The sequence below is a fragment of the Saccoglossus kowalevskii genome, chromosome 4 (genome assembly GCF_978046115.1).
Source record: "Saccoglossus kowalevskii chromosome 4, keSacKowa6.1, whole genome shotgun sequence".
NCBI classification, from domain to species: domain Eukaryota; kingdom Metazoa; phylum Hemichordata; class Enteropneusta; family Harrimaniidae; genus Saccoglossus; species Saccoglossus kowalevskii.
In genome coordinates, this window is record NC_140644.1 from 17,987,872 (window position 1) to 18,000,963 (window position 13,092).

General features: G+C 38.2%; 1 protein-coding gene across 1 annotated transcript; it reads right to left on the minus strand.

Annotated features, from left to right (window-relative positions):
- Positions 1 to 821: 821 nt before the first annotated feature.
- Positions 822 to 11,726, minus strand: LOC144361515 (fibroblast growth factor 2-like). The gene is made up of 3 exons (XM_078013491.2): positions 11,192 to 11,726; positions 3,783 to 3,892; positions 822 to 2,856 (listed from the first exon to the last, which is right to left on the minus strand). Exons 1-3 carry the CDS (start codon positions 11,487 to 11,489, stop codon positions 2,605 to 2,607), a joined length of 660 nt encoding a protein of 219 aa, XP_077869617.2. The 5' UTR covers positions 11,490 to 11,726; the 3' UTR covers positions 822 to 2,604.
- Between the last annotated feature and the right edge of the window lie 1,366 nt (positions 11,727 to 13,092).

Here is a 13,092-nt window from a genome sequence, read left to right on the forward strand (position 1 = left end):
CGTATTTTTCACATTGAAGCAAATTTAAATTTAGATAAAAATCGCTGTTGTTTCCCTCCCGCCCGATCGCCGCTATTAACTTTAACTGTTTTTAATTGTTTTTACTAAGATTCTCATTTCGATTCGATATTCGATTTGTGTTTTGTTGACTTGATTTACCGATAATACCCTACCCGGTACCAAAACGCAGCAAAACCACGGCTATAACTTATTCTAATCAACCTTGGAGCTCTCGTTTTATCAGCTGTAACGTTTATACTCAGATTAGAACAAGTTATAGCCGTGGGTCTGCTGTGTTATCGTACCGGATAGAGTACTGTCGATATACAAGACAGCGCCATCGGTGTATGTACAGGCATTCGACGCCACAGCGTAAGCCGACAGATGAAGCCAAGAACCCTCTATAGATCCAACAACGCCGTGGAATTGTAATGAATTGTTTACGCTAACCGTAGCTATTCGGACTATTAATTCTGACAGTTCGTATTCGTAGTTATTAATGTAGTGAACGATTAATCAAAAGATATGACGTAATCAGTATTCAGTGTGATTGGCTTTATGATTGAAGGTTACGCCCTAGAGTCTTTTTACTGTTTTGTAATTGGTTAGAGTTTTGAAAATGAATAAAGAGAGTTTGAGTTGGTCTTGGGGAGTACACCAGAAGAGACGAAGTGTAGTCCTGGAGAGTCTAAGGCAGTCTAAGGGCAGTCTTGGGCGAGTCTTGGGTCAGCCTTGCAATAAATAGTCTTGGGGACTTCTCCCCAGGGCAATGTGTCTTATAGAGTGCTCGATTGACCGACTAAGACAAGAGTTGAAACGTATTTTGCTGCGTGTGTCTTATTTGACTGTAAAGTTAAAGTGACTTTCCCGATCCCATACCTCAAGAGGACGCGATATAGAAACGAGATGAGATCCCCCCCCCCTGGCAAGTGTGGTGACCCCAGAGGAGAAGAATATGTCCCCTGATACGTGGTGGATAACCCTTGGGCACTGTGTTTAACACAAAAAAAAGACAAGTGGAGAATCGTATGGACATGAACGGAGCTTGTGTGTGTTTTTTGTGAGTCCAGCGTGGGGAACAATCGAATCCCGGTGACCTAAGTGAAAGGTTTTCAAACATCAAAAATACCTAACACAGAATCACGGCCAAATATATAGTCTGAAGAAGAACTTACGTAAATAAGCCTTGTCATGGAAACGTCACTGGTGGAAATAAAAAAAAACTGCCAGAATCCGAGTTACAATTTCTAGTCACGTGGTATGAGGTCAGAGGGCGAGATCACAGGTCAAAAAGTGAAAATGGATTTTAAAAATGAAAATGGAATTTGAAACCAAAAATGGATTTTAAAAATAAAAACGGATTTCAAAAACGAAAATGGATTTTGAAAATAAAAATGGAATTTGAAAACGAAAATGGATTTCAAAAATTAAAACGGAAACAAAAGTGGGTTTTAAAAATCGATTCCAGAACCGAAAATGATGTTTAAAAAAGAATTATAAAATAAAAATAAAGTTTTCAAGATGTAAATGAATTATAAAAATGGTTTTATAAAATGCCATGTTGCAAGCCACCTCGGTTGCCGTACTCAAGGTTATATAGTATATATACAGAACAAAATAGTTCGGAACAATCTCACTGAAAAAAAATTGTAAATGTTTTGTATTTTTTTTTTGGAACGGATGTCACTAATGTGGCGGGAAAAGTAATCGCATATTTTATAATAATAAGTATATTTGGGCGGTCACGTGATATCAATACCATTACGATACCGACCTTCCGTTTTCGACATTGTGAATTTCTTTGGCCACACACTGGCAAGAACAAAAAAACAATGGATTTTGACAAGTGAGTTCAAAAATATGTTAAGACTATTTCATTAAAAATGTATTCCATGTGCATATTAATAATAATTTTTAATAATTACTGATTTCTTCACGGAAATATTTGAGACAAAAAATAATTTAGTATATTATCGATATTTTTGTTATTTCATTTGTCTTGAATTATGACTGAAACAGCCGAGTGAAATTAGTTAGCGTGTTCCACTTATGTATGAACAATAACTTTAATAAATATGGTGTACTTAGTAAAAATATTGTTTCACCTCAATAAAAACGAATGAATTTAACAATGTCGAAAACGGACAGTCTTTATCGAAGTATTCAGTGAATCCGCGCGAAGCGTCCATGCATGATACCGAGCGGGTTTCATGTTGGATTTCGATTCAAAGTTGTTCTTATTTAAAAGAAATAAAATAAAATAAATGCAGCATCGTAGAATTTCCGTTTCAAAGAAAAAAACTCTGGGTAATATTGGGTATATTCTAAAGCTGTACTTCCCTTATTTCAACAGTTCACATTTTGTAAACTGTAATATGATAGATATGGTTTTTGTATAGTGTTGTCCACTTAGTAGGCAATACCAGTAAATCGCGGGGTTCAGAGCGTACATAATAATACATATATTCCTCGTGCAGATAAGAACATTGCTGCCAGTGGTAGCTGTCTTCATAATATCTAACCCGGCGATGACTGGCTTCTCTGGTAGCCTGAAACATCACACATTTCACGACATGTTGCAGACTGGGAAACGATATCATTTTCTTAGTTTTCTCTGCGGGGTAGAAAATACATGATACGTTTCCAGTATATTCCTTTTTTATTCTTTTTGGCGATTCGGACTTGTTTCCGACCATTGATTACACTACCGTCCCGTCGGCTTAGAGCGATGTGCCAGGGTTTCTTCCCGTTGGCCATCCTTCGATCAGCGCTCTCGAATATTGTGTAATTTTCTCTCCCGTCCAGTTTCTCGAAGAAATTACATTCTGAGCACCTAGCGTCCGGTCCTTTTAATTTCTGCAAAAAATACGCAGAGAAATGTATATGTAAGGCTTTGCCAATAACTCATGCCACTTTGTTTACTGACATCTTTTTGTGTGTTATTTTTGTTTTAAATGGTACGAGCTGTTCATAGGAAACACTTGAGTGGCACTTTTCATTATGGTGCCCGCTCACCCACCGTGACCAACAATGACGGCGAAATTTTAGAAGTAGACACCATCCAGTTGTAACGCTTTATGTTGATTGACCAAATAAGGAAAAGGTACTTTTTGCGGTGGCACACTCATCGGAGAACAATTCTGTCAGAATACATACTATTGTGACTCGTACAGTTAAATGGCGGTGGTCGTCGCGCCGCGAATATGCGACATTTGATTGATTTTCCCACAATCCAATGTACCTTTCTAATGAAATAACGAGTACGAGTTTTTGAGACGGGCACCACTCCTTCCGATCATCGTAGAAATTACTCAATTAAAGTTTGTACTCGTTGGTCTGCACAACATTCAAAGTCGCCATCTTTGTTTATATGAGACCATGTCTCGCGCGTGCGTGGCGTGACGACCACCGAATAACACAATATAACAATTCTTATCAATTAACTAATAATTGATTTCAAGCTGTGATAGTAATATCATTTCGACATGCGACAGTGCGAGAAGTCAAACCACAGAGAAGATGAAGTCAAACCACAGAGAAGATGGAGGTATATTTCCATCAACGCCGACTCTCATGATGATCTGGTGAATATGATATGCGAATGAGGTAATGATAGGTGCACATGTTCTCGGGTTGTAGACGATTACGTCGACCTGGATGTAGATGGTTTTTCTGCGTTCGGCGACGGACACTAACCTTAGTGACAACAACTGGCACGATCAGAACTGCTACGCATGCGCATAACACATAACGCATAACAACCGAACATAAGATTGTCTTACCGTACTCTTGATCCTCCCTTTTTTGTCGATTAAAAGATATCTGTTGCTCTTGACACCCTTAAGAGTGACTAGCCACTGTTGGCTGCCTGCTGCCGATTTCTCGATATGAGCTGTGAATTTGAATAAAGTAAGGTTATGGTAGCAACAGGCAATAGGCGAGTTAAAATATGTTACGTAATAATATACATAAACAAACTACGAGCAAAATAGCTCTACAAAAACAAAAACAATGATCCTCGCCAAATGAAAATATTTGAATATACAAATCAAATATTTCAAACGTGTTAATTTAAAGGGTGTTCATTTCTGCCTAATCAAGCTTTCACCGGAAACTGTTCTACAAGATTATTCGAATAATGTGACAATGCCTTTTCAGAGAATATGTATCGCTTGATATTTTCTTAGATTGGAACCTTCAGTCGGAAGAGGCGATTAGTGTTCCTCAGATGACGTCATATGTATGTCATTGCATGCATGCGTGGCATATATCACAAATATTGACCGCAGTGTACTGCGGCTTAAATGGCACGAGCGGCGATACGATCCCGCCAAGCGCCGATATTTGGTGATATCTGATTCGTATTATGATCATTGCAGAATGTTTTAACGCGGAATTGCGCTGGGCAATACTATCCGGAGTGTCTCATCATTTTTTAAAGTTTTCTGAACTCAAAGAAAACTTTAAACAGCACGGTGACGTCGCTTTCTTGGAGGTGAAAACCACAGTCAGCTAGCGCACACCTGACATAATAAATTAAATGCGATATTTACTACATGGGGGCCGCCATCTTGAATGACGGATAAAACTAAATAAGAGACAAGGTCTCTTAATTAGTTGTATGCGTCATTCATATAGTAAATATCGCATTAATTTTATCATATCAGGTGTGCGCCAGCTGACTGTGGTGAAAACACCGGTGGATTCTGACCAAACTCAAAACCTTCATATTGCAAAACCACAGTCCCTCAGTCCCTTGAGGGACTGTGGCCAAGGATTATGTTGTCACTCTTCCAATTATCCCCTCGCGTACCGGAATATTTTCTTCTTTCGGTGTGACAACCTATCCTGCAATCGGTTTACTGTAAAACATGTTATTTTAGCAAATTCATAATTTCGCGAATTTAAAATAAATTATATTCTCTCAATGAGATTCTGAACACTTTATCTGAATTGAGGTTCTGATGATTTATACATTGAGTCAAGTTCTATAACCGAAATTGGCATGTAGCTATTTTAACGTGTTTTAGAGTTTTTCTTTGTTTCTTCAACTCTCTTGGCTGCCAAACATTATCAAACACTTTATCGCGTTTGAATGAGTATGCGCAGTGAGTTTTTATTTTTGTGTTGATTGTCATTGTGCCAAACTTGTCGATATGTAGAAAATAAACATAATAGAAGGAATAACGACAACAAGAAGTTTACATTTTCACTACCGCTCGGTATAACTAAGATGAAGGATGTTGGTTCTTAGGCCCATTCTTTATTATGGACGCGTCGAGAAAAGTTTCTTTGATTCTGTTTCTTTGATTTGTGGAGTTTGGTTGTCTATACAATGTGGAACTGGACCAGGCACTGGCACCAGAACAAGAATAGAATAACTGGAAAATTACTATTTAAGTCGATTTCTAAATTATTATTAAAAGTATTTCATTGAATTTAAGATATTTGTAACTACCGGTGGATACAGAATACATTGCATCCTATATAAGATCTTAAAAAAATTAAATTCTTATAAAAGATAGCGAAGTAGCATTAACATAACTAGCCGTGGGGGGGGGGGGTCTTTAAACAAAAGTCGTAATGGAAAAAATAACAAGCCCAAGAACACAAAATTGCATTTGACAAAAGGATCAAGAGGAACAAAACAACTGACAAGTAAGATGTGAAAAGGTATATGTGCTCCATGGTATACATGAAGCGATGACAGGTGTTTCTAAAAAATGAGCAAAGTGAGCAGATCCCGCTCCACATGTGGCCCCCACGTGACCATATATCGTTCTGAGTCATATGGTTTTTGTATGAAACCTGATGTTTACATCAGACAAGTGACATTGATGTCATCTGAGATCATCTTGTATTAAACAGTGTCATTGTATCTAACCGCAAGCTCATCATAAATCTTACAAACAAAACGTAATGGGTTTGACGAAACTGGAAGACAGTGCATATGATCTGCAGGCCTTGTCGTGTCGAATGAGCTGGGAAATGCATGCCGAATATGTAGGAGAGAGATATTACTGTAAAGGTGACGGAGGAAAATTGATGACAGTCAAGTTAAACTCCGATCTTTTTCGTATAGTCTGGCCTTCAAAGTCAAATGCAGATTCAATAGTCCCCTTAATCTCACGTTCAAGTGGATATATCATTGGAATATAATACCTAAATTTTGGACTGAGGATAGAAAGTACATCATCAACATATGTGAATGTGAATGTGAAGTTAAAGGAATTGGCTTCTTCGTACTATTTGTTTTTAACTATTTTCTGTAGAAATTCAGCTTCATGCGAATCATGAAATAAATCTGTCAACAAGAGAGCACAGGTTGTTCTATTGGAATGTTGATATTCACCAAACTCGACAAAAGTTGTTGATAAGAACCTCTAGGATGCTGATAATGTCATCTTTAGAAAGGTGTCTTCTTCTTTTTAACAAAGTATTTTAACAAAGTATTTTAACGACTACAGCCATTTTTTATTTAAAATGTCTAGTGGTTCTTAATGTGTAATGTATCATATGGTATAGTAGTATATAAAATGGAAAATTCAGAGGTGTTCAAGTTGATTGAAGTCACGTTTGAAAGCGACCTTGATTTCATTATTTTTCCAAAAGTTATTTGGATCGTTTCAATATCCACATTTGATTTATACCTTCTTTACAAATAGGCGACGTCACACAATATTTGAAGCTTCTTAGCTGGCAGATAAAATAGATATTTTATATATATTTTAGACAACCCATTGATTGAACGTTTAAATGACCCAGCGATAGTTGTATGATGTTATATTGAGTTTGGTACCCAATACAATACATAATTGGATGAATTGAATTGAATTGCAAATAAATTTCATGCCTATATAGGTCAGCAATTTAATTGAGATTAATTAATTTGTAATTAATTGAGGTTAATTAATTTTTAATTGAATTGCATTTATGTATAGTATTACAGTGTAATTTGATTGGGCCACACAGTCTGTTTCGCTTTTTATAAACAAGCTGAACTTTAGTATTTGTTGGTTGGTTCCTAAAATTACAATAATACCCACAATAAAATGGTATTATAATAACAGCAATAAATCTTTGCCTAGCCTGTATGTCGTACTTCTGTGCAAAATTCCGTGGTTGCCCCCCCCCCCCGCAATGATACATTGTACATTATTCTTTAATGAACGGAATATACTACGAGTTTATTACGAGGATACTGCAAAGCAACCTTATTATTATACATCTTTTTCTCCCAGGAAAACGTCATGTGAATGCCGAAATCCGCCCACCGTGACAAGGGACTAGTATCACAATGAAAATCGAACATACAAAGGTGTGTTCATTTCACTTGAGCTCATCTTTTAAAATATCACAAACATTATTCTGATGTAGGTCATTGGTCATATCTGTTATGACTAGTATTTTTTGGATAAAGTTAAGCCACGGGTCATGCACAAAGGTTTTTTATTCTTCATATGCAGCACCAATGATAGAATTGTTTTTGTTTTTTTACATACTGGTCTTTCATAACTGAAACGCAAGTATCCAGTATATGTTGATTTTTACCTAATTCTCCTCTACAGATGCTTCCCTATGCACTGCCGGAACTATTTTACCGAATTTAATGTGACGTTTTTCTGAGTTAATTAATTTATCTGATGTTTTATTTCAAAATTGGAATTGTCCACTGTACGTTTATTTTTACACAAGACCCCTTGAAGATGTTCAGCATAACCCTCCCCACACATCAGCCCCATATAAAGCTGTGGGTTTGATAATAAAGTTAAATAGTTTTTTTAGGCAGACTAACAGAATAACATTATATATTAAGTGGACTCCAGAATATAGATATACGTAGTAAATTTAATGGTATAATCTAACACTCTCACCGTCACCGCGCACACTCAGTCCAATACGAGATGTTTGGCACTTTAACTAACCGTGACTGTGTACTTGAAGGTCTCATGCCACTAATTAATCAATTTAAATGCCCAGCAAGAACCAATGAAATTTTTTAAATATTATTTTTCTCAGGTGCTCCCTGTTTGAGGGCGTAATCACCTGGGTCAGAGGTGAGACCAACATGTGGTCTTTTGTTTACTACTTAGCGGCTGTGTACCTGTGGGTTTATTCTGTGTGTTAATGGATGTTCTAATCTTGGTGTTTTTCCAGTGATTTCTCTTGGTGCAATTCAAATACAGTAGGTGTGTCTTGTTTACCTGAGATTTGCAAGAGTTTGAGCTGGCCAACATGTTAGTTTTTTTCATATGGTTGATTACTGGCATGTTGATTTCCCATTTTTGAGCCATATTTTCAACTTTCTTCGTCATTTTCATATAGCAATCTCGTCATATGTTAACATTGTCGTCTATGGAAATTCAATTAGTGGTATGAGCCCTGAAGATGAAGGACCCAATAAAACAAATTATAAGTTTGAAATGTACATGCTGAAGTGCTGAGTTATATTAAACACGTAAGCGTCAGAGTTGCTGCTGCGCGTGGATTACTCAGTTATTCTGCACTATTATTTTTCAGTATATCAATATTTAGGTGATTTTCGGACGCGGTAAGGAAACATATTACATTTTATCGGAGCCCTACGGCTCGAACCGGCTCGAGCCAGCAAAAATAGTCGTGTATACGCGTTCGGCCCGTGCCATGTTCGACTCCAATTAACCCTCGGGGTTGAGCAATGATTGGATCGGACCCCGACGTGGCTCCGACCGTGTAAACGCATCGGGGGCCAACAATCGGACTACTACACGTATGTCGCCACACTGTGCGGACAACTGTAGTCGTTCGACGGCGACGATTGGCAATAATCATTCGTCGCATCCTTACTCGTCTTTTTTGAGCTTGTTGAATTCGACCGGATATTTTTCAAGCTTTATTTTTGACCGCGCTAACCCGGAAATATCACTGCCCGCCTGCTTGCTCGCTTGCATTTAAAATTCAGAATAATAAAAATGTTCTGAGGACCAAATACTTTTTGTTTTAAATCTAACCATATGATCTAGATTTGACTGGGATTGAATATTTTATTTTAAACAATATTTTGACGCGACATACTGCCAAAAAATTTATTTCAACACAAATACAGTATGATTGTCATCTTCGCAAAGTACAACTGTGTGATTTCTTGATTTCCTTTCCTGATTGTTAAGTCTCCGTGAGTGCTCACGATTTGTATAATTATTATTGCCCCCCCACCAATGATAAGATGAACACCATGGAGCTAAATAAAGAGTTCCATGCATGGACTGAGTGACAGAAAATGTTTCTAAGCCTAAAATACAACCTAACAGTACTCTTCCGAGTTTTTGTTAATATTGCGTATGTTTGGTGCGACAGTATGTTTGTAAATATCTAGAAAAATATCATAATTCGATAATAGTTTCGATTTTTTGAAATGCCTATCGACCGTGTCCCGGTAATAATTTGTTTAGAATTTCGACCACCGTTGGTTTCTCCATACTGAGTCATTAGGACGGCGTTGGTAAATTAAAATGAAAAAAATAATAAGTTCAAAGAGAATCAGGAATGTATTAGTAATTATTCTTACGAGTTTGTCGATATTTAGCGTTATCGTACATATAATGCGCAGATCTGATTAGTTTTTGGTTGAAATCCGTGCGTAATAATTACCTAATTTGCATATTAATTAGCCAATTTTAAGTATTTTCACTTGTATCTCATGTACCATGAAACAGTTTTCAATGAAACATTGTCTATACATGTTCTGGGATAATTCGCAGCACTGATTAGTTTTTTAGTGTAAATCTGTGTATATTAATTACCTAATTAGCATATTAACCAATTTTAAGCCTTTCAACTTATGTACTATTCAACAGATTTCCATAAAACCTGATACATAGATGCTTTCGGATAATGCGCAGACCTGATTAGTTTTGGTTGAAATCCCTTAATTTGCATATTAATGAGAAAATATTGAACTTTCCCTCCAATATCTTAACCTCTCATCAATTCAATTAAACTTGGTACATAGGTTAAATTTTGTGCTTACTAATTACATAATTTGCGTAAATTAACCTATTTATAGGGACTCCACAGCTAACTTGAGTACCACTCGTCAAATTTTAAAGAAACTAGTAAATACAGTATTCTTTATTTGTTCTTTTATGCCTCCAATACGTTCAGCACGAGGGGGTTTCTTTAAGGCTTTCTTTGACTATGAAATATGGTTAGTGGTTAGACCCATGTGCACTGCTTATCTGCTGATCGACCAACAACTACTACATATCCCTCTACCCCATGTGTGGTTCAGTCATTTTAAATTCATACATGAAAACAGCACGCGTTGTATACGGAGCATGAAACCCATAACGAAGGAGACGTGTTGCGATGTGTTTCAAGTATTTTGTATTATTGGACCAGCGCCCTCGTGTGACAGATACTGTCATGTTTATAATTTATGATCGTTTATGATTATGTGAAATGGTATAAAATGGCCGCCACTTCATTAAAAACGCACCTTATTTGGACAACTGTTCGTTGTAATTTCTTTCACATGACAAATAAATCGATAACCCGTTACATTCATATATCGTCATGCATTAATATAGGCGGGAATTCCTCCATTGTCATGATTGCGCAATATGGCCACGTTAAAAAATAAAATCGTGGACTCGGATCTTCAGAAAACTATCTTAAAATCCAAAGCGGGAGATTGGAAAAGGCAGTGGTGTCCTAGAATTTATTAACCAAATCACTGTGTAAAACTTCCGGAAATGATATACTGAATTAACCAAATCTGAATACTGAAACGAAAATGACCATGAATTATTTCCGTAGCGTCATTTATATTAAAGAGACCGTTAATAAAACAAGCCCCGCCCGAACTCATGTGACCGCAGTTTTATGTTGCGTAATACGTGTTGTAATAACGGTATTTAATAATTTTCTATAACGGGCTCTATGAAATTGGGCATTGGCAGTGACCTTTTTGGGGCAGACTTATTAAGCAAATATACAACAGAACATGTTGTAACATGCAACTAAGACGTACCTATAGCGTCGAATGGCTAGCTAATCGCTGGTCTCGCCGCCGTACCCTCCCTGCCCGCGTCACAGACACGGCTTTTTTGCGTTTTTCCCGTGTGAGTATACTGTTCAGGAAATACAAAAAAAAAACTGTGATGTTGCGGAAACTCTCTACTAATACTAATGTATATGGTGATACACTTACTGTATTCGTCCTTTTCCCGTGTACCACTCACGGTGCCGTTCGGTGAAATCCGTAAATACCAACCATGTGCCGATTTAAACGTAAACGGATCGGTGCCACTGAATTGACTGGACGTATCAGCCTGGATATAACAAGTGTCGTTTGTTAACGGACAGTCCCATATATCGGTAAAGTTGTTATTGGACTTCACACCCTTCGGATCCGATAAAGATTTTAAATTATTCTTTTCCAAAGGACGTAATTCCACCGAGACCAGCGTAGCTGCTAAACTGAACACAAACAACATAACAGTAGACATGGCCCCCAACACATTCTGGATCGTCTTCCACGTCGCTGTGTAGCCCCAGGTGAAACCCTACCCGATCTAGTAAGATCGACTTGCGCCGGACAACAGATGCGTGGGCAACTGAGAGTCACGAGGAAAGATACGCAAAAGAACGGCGACAAAAAACAAAATTAATGACACCGGTGATGTACCTATTGTCTCTCCAGTGTTCACCTACATACGTGTGCGCGCTATTGTTGTCTAAACACCGCAACACTCTTTTTTTAGACGACGTCACGTGACATCGCTCGCATGGACACACAACTAAACTGTTTAGTTGTACGGACTATTTTCTTAAGTCAATTTGAAGGGTGTGAGAACTAAAGGTGTTCTCAAAATTCTCAAGTTTGGTCTCTCGACTGGACGGTGTTTTGACTATCTTCCCCAAGTAAGAACAGTCGTGACACTTCATCCGGGTGTTTGGAAACTTTGTTTCATACCACCAACAACATCCTTCATCCACGGCACCCCGCCCTACACCGTTGGATGAAAATCTCGGTTTTGGTGATCTGCATAGTCGATCGGCTGATATGTCTGCATGCTTCCCCGGCTTCATTTTAGGGTACGTTTATTGGCTGGCGTGTTGTAGATATCGTAGTTTGGTTCACCCAGGCTGGCCGTGTAAGTTCGTGTTTACACGCCCCCGGTAAATAGTTAACTTATGTGCGCTGCGCCTGTCACGTGACAACCCTCGCTAAATATATACCCCATCATAATATATGCCTGTCTCTCCGAATACTGGTGCTGACGACTCGGAGAGTGATGATGATGTTGAACACCAGAAGTCACACAAACAATCAGTACATTTCAGTAACACCTCGGTTTGACATGGACGACCTTTTTCTGCTGACTACATGTTCATGGTGTGGCTCAGATAATGTGTGGGTCGATCCGCGGTGATCGTGTGTAGTGGTACAAGGACGTTTCATCAGACGAAATACAATAGTTTAATTTATATTAAAAAAAAATGAGAGTTTGGATGATGATGTTGTGTATTGGAAGGCGAGGCTAGATAGGTACATGTTGATCATTCAGTTCCAGGCTTTGGACGCGGTACACTATATACACACACAGTCCCTCAAGGTGTTGAGGGACTGTGATACACGCTATCACAAGGCCGGACTGTGACACTAGTAACGCATTGTTGCGATGGTCAGTCCCAATTTTATTTGGGATTCTGTTATTTACAATTTCAACGACAATGCTAGCATTACCGCGCTATAAAACTGTGCCGTGTAACTAACATTAGGTATGCCACTGAAATGGGCATTTGGCTATTAAACGTTGACATAGGAATGGTTCTAAACTCGCTTACCCAACCGTTAAACGTATGGTTCCGGACATTGCTCGCCGAGAGATTATATGACCTATTGTTTCGCATTATCATTGTGTATCATCAAGGGAGGCATGCGACCGACACGGTGCCTTATTGAACACCGGAGTGAATGGTCGCATAGAAGCAGCACGCGAATACAGTAAAGTCAATACGTTTTGCTTTTATGAGCTGCAACTCTCGGAACCATGGTGAAAGAAAAAAAAACAGGTGCGAGAGGCTGCCGGACTGGTCCGGGCGTAA

Bases quoted from the DNA above. Each gene is read 5' to 3' on its own strand.
- LOC144361515 (XM_078013491.2), bottom strand. From the start codon at position 11,489: ATGTCTACTGTTATGTTGTTTGTGTTCAGTTTAGCAGCTACGCTGGTC. The intron at 3,893-11,191 runs GTAAGTGTATCA...TCAAATTCACAG, and splicing joins ACGGGAAAAGGACGAATACA to CTCATATCGAGAAATCGGCA. The intron at 2,857-3,782 runs GTAAGACAATCT...TATTTTTTGCAG, and splicing joins AAGGGAGGATCAAGAGTACG to AAATTAAAAGGACCGGACGC.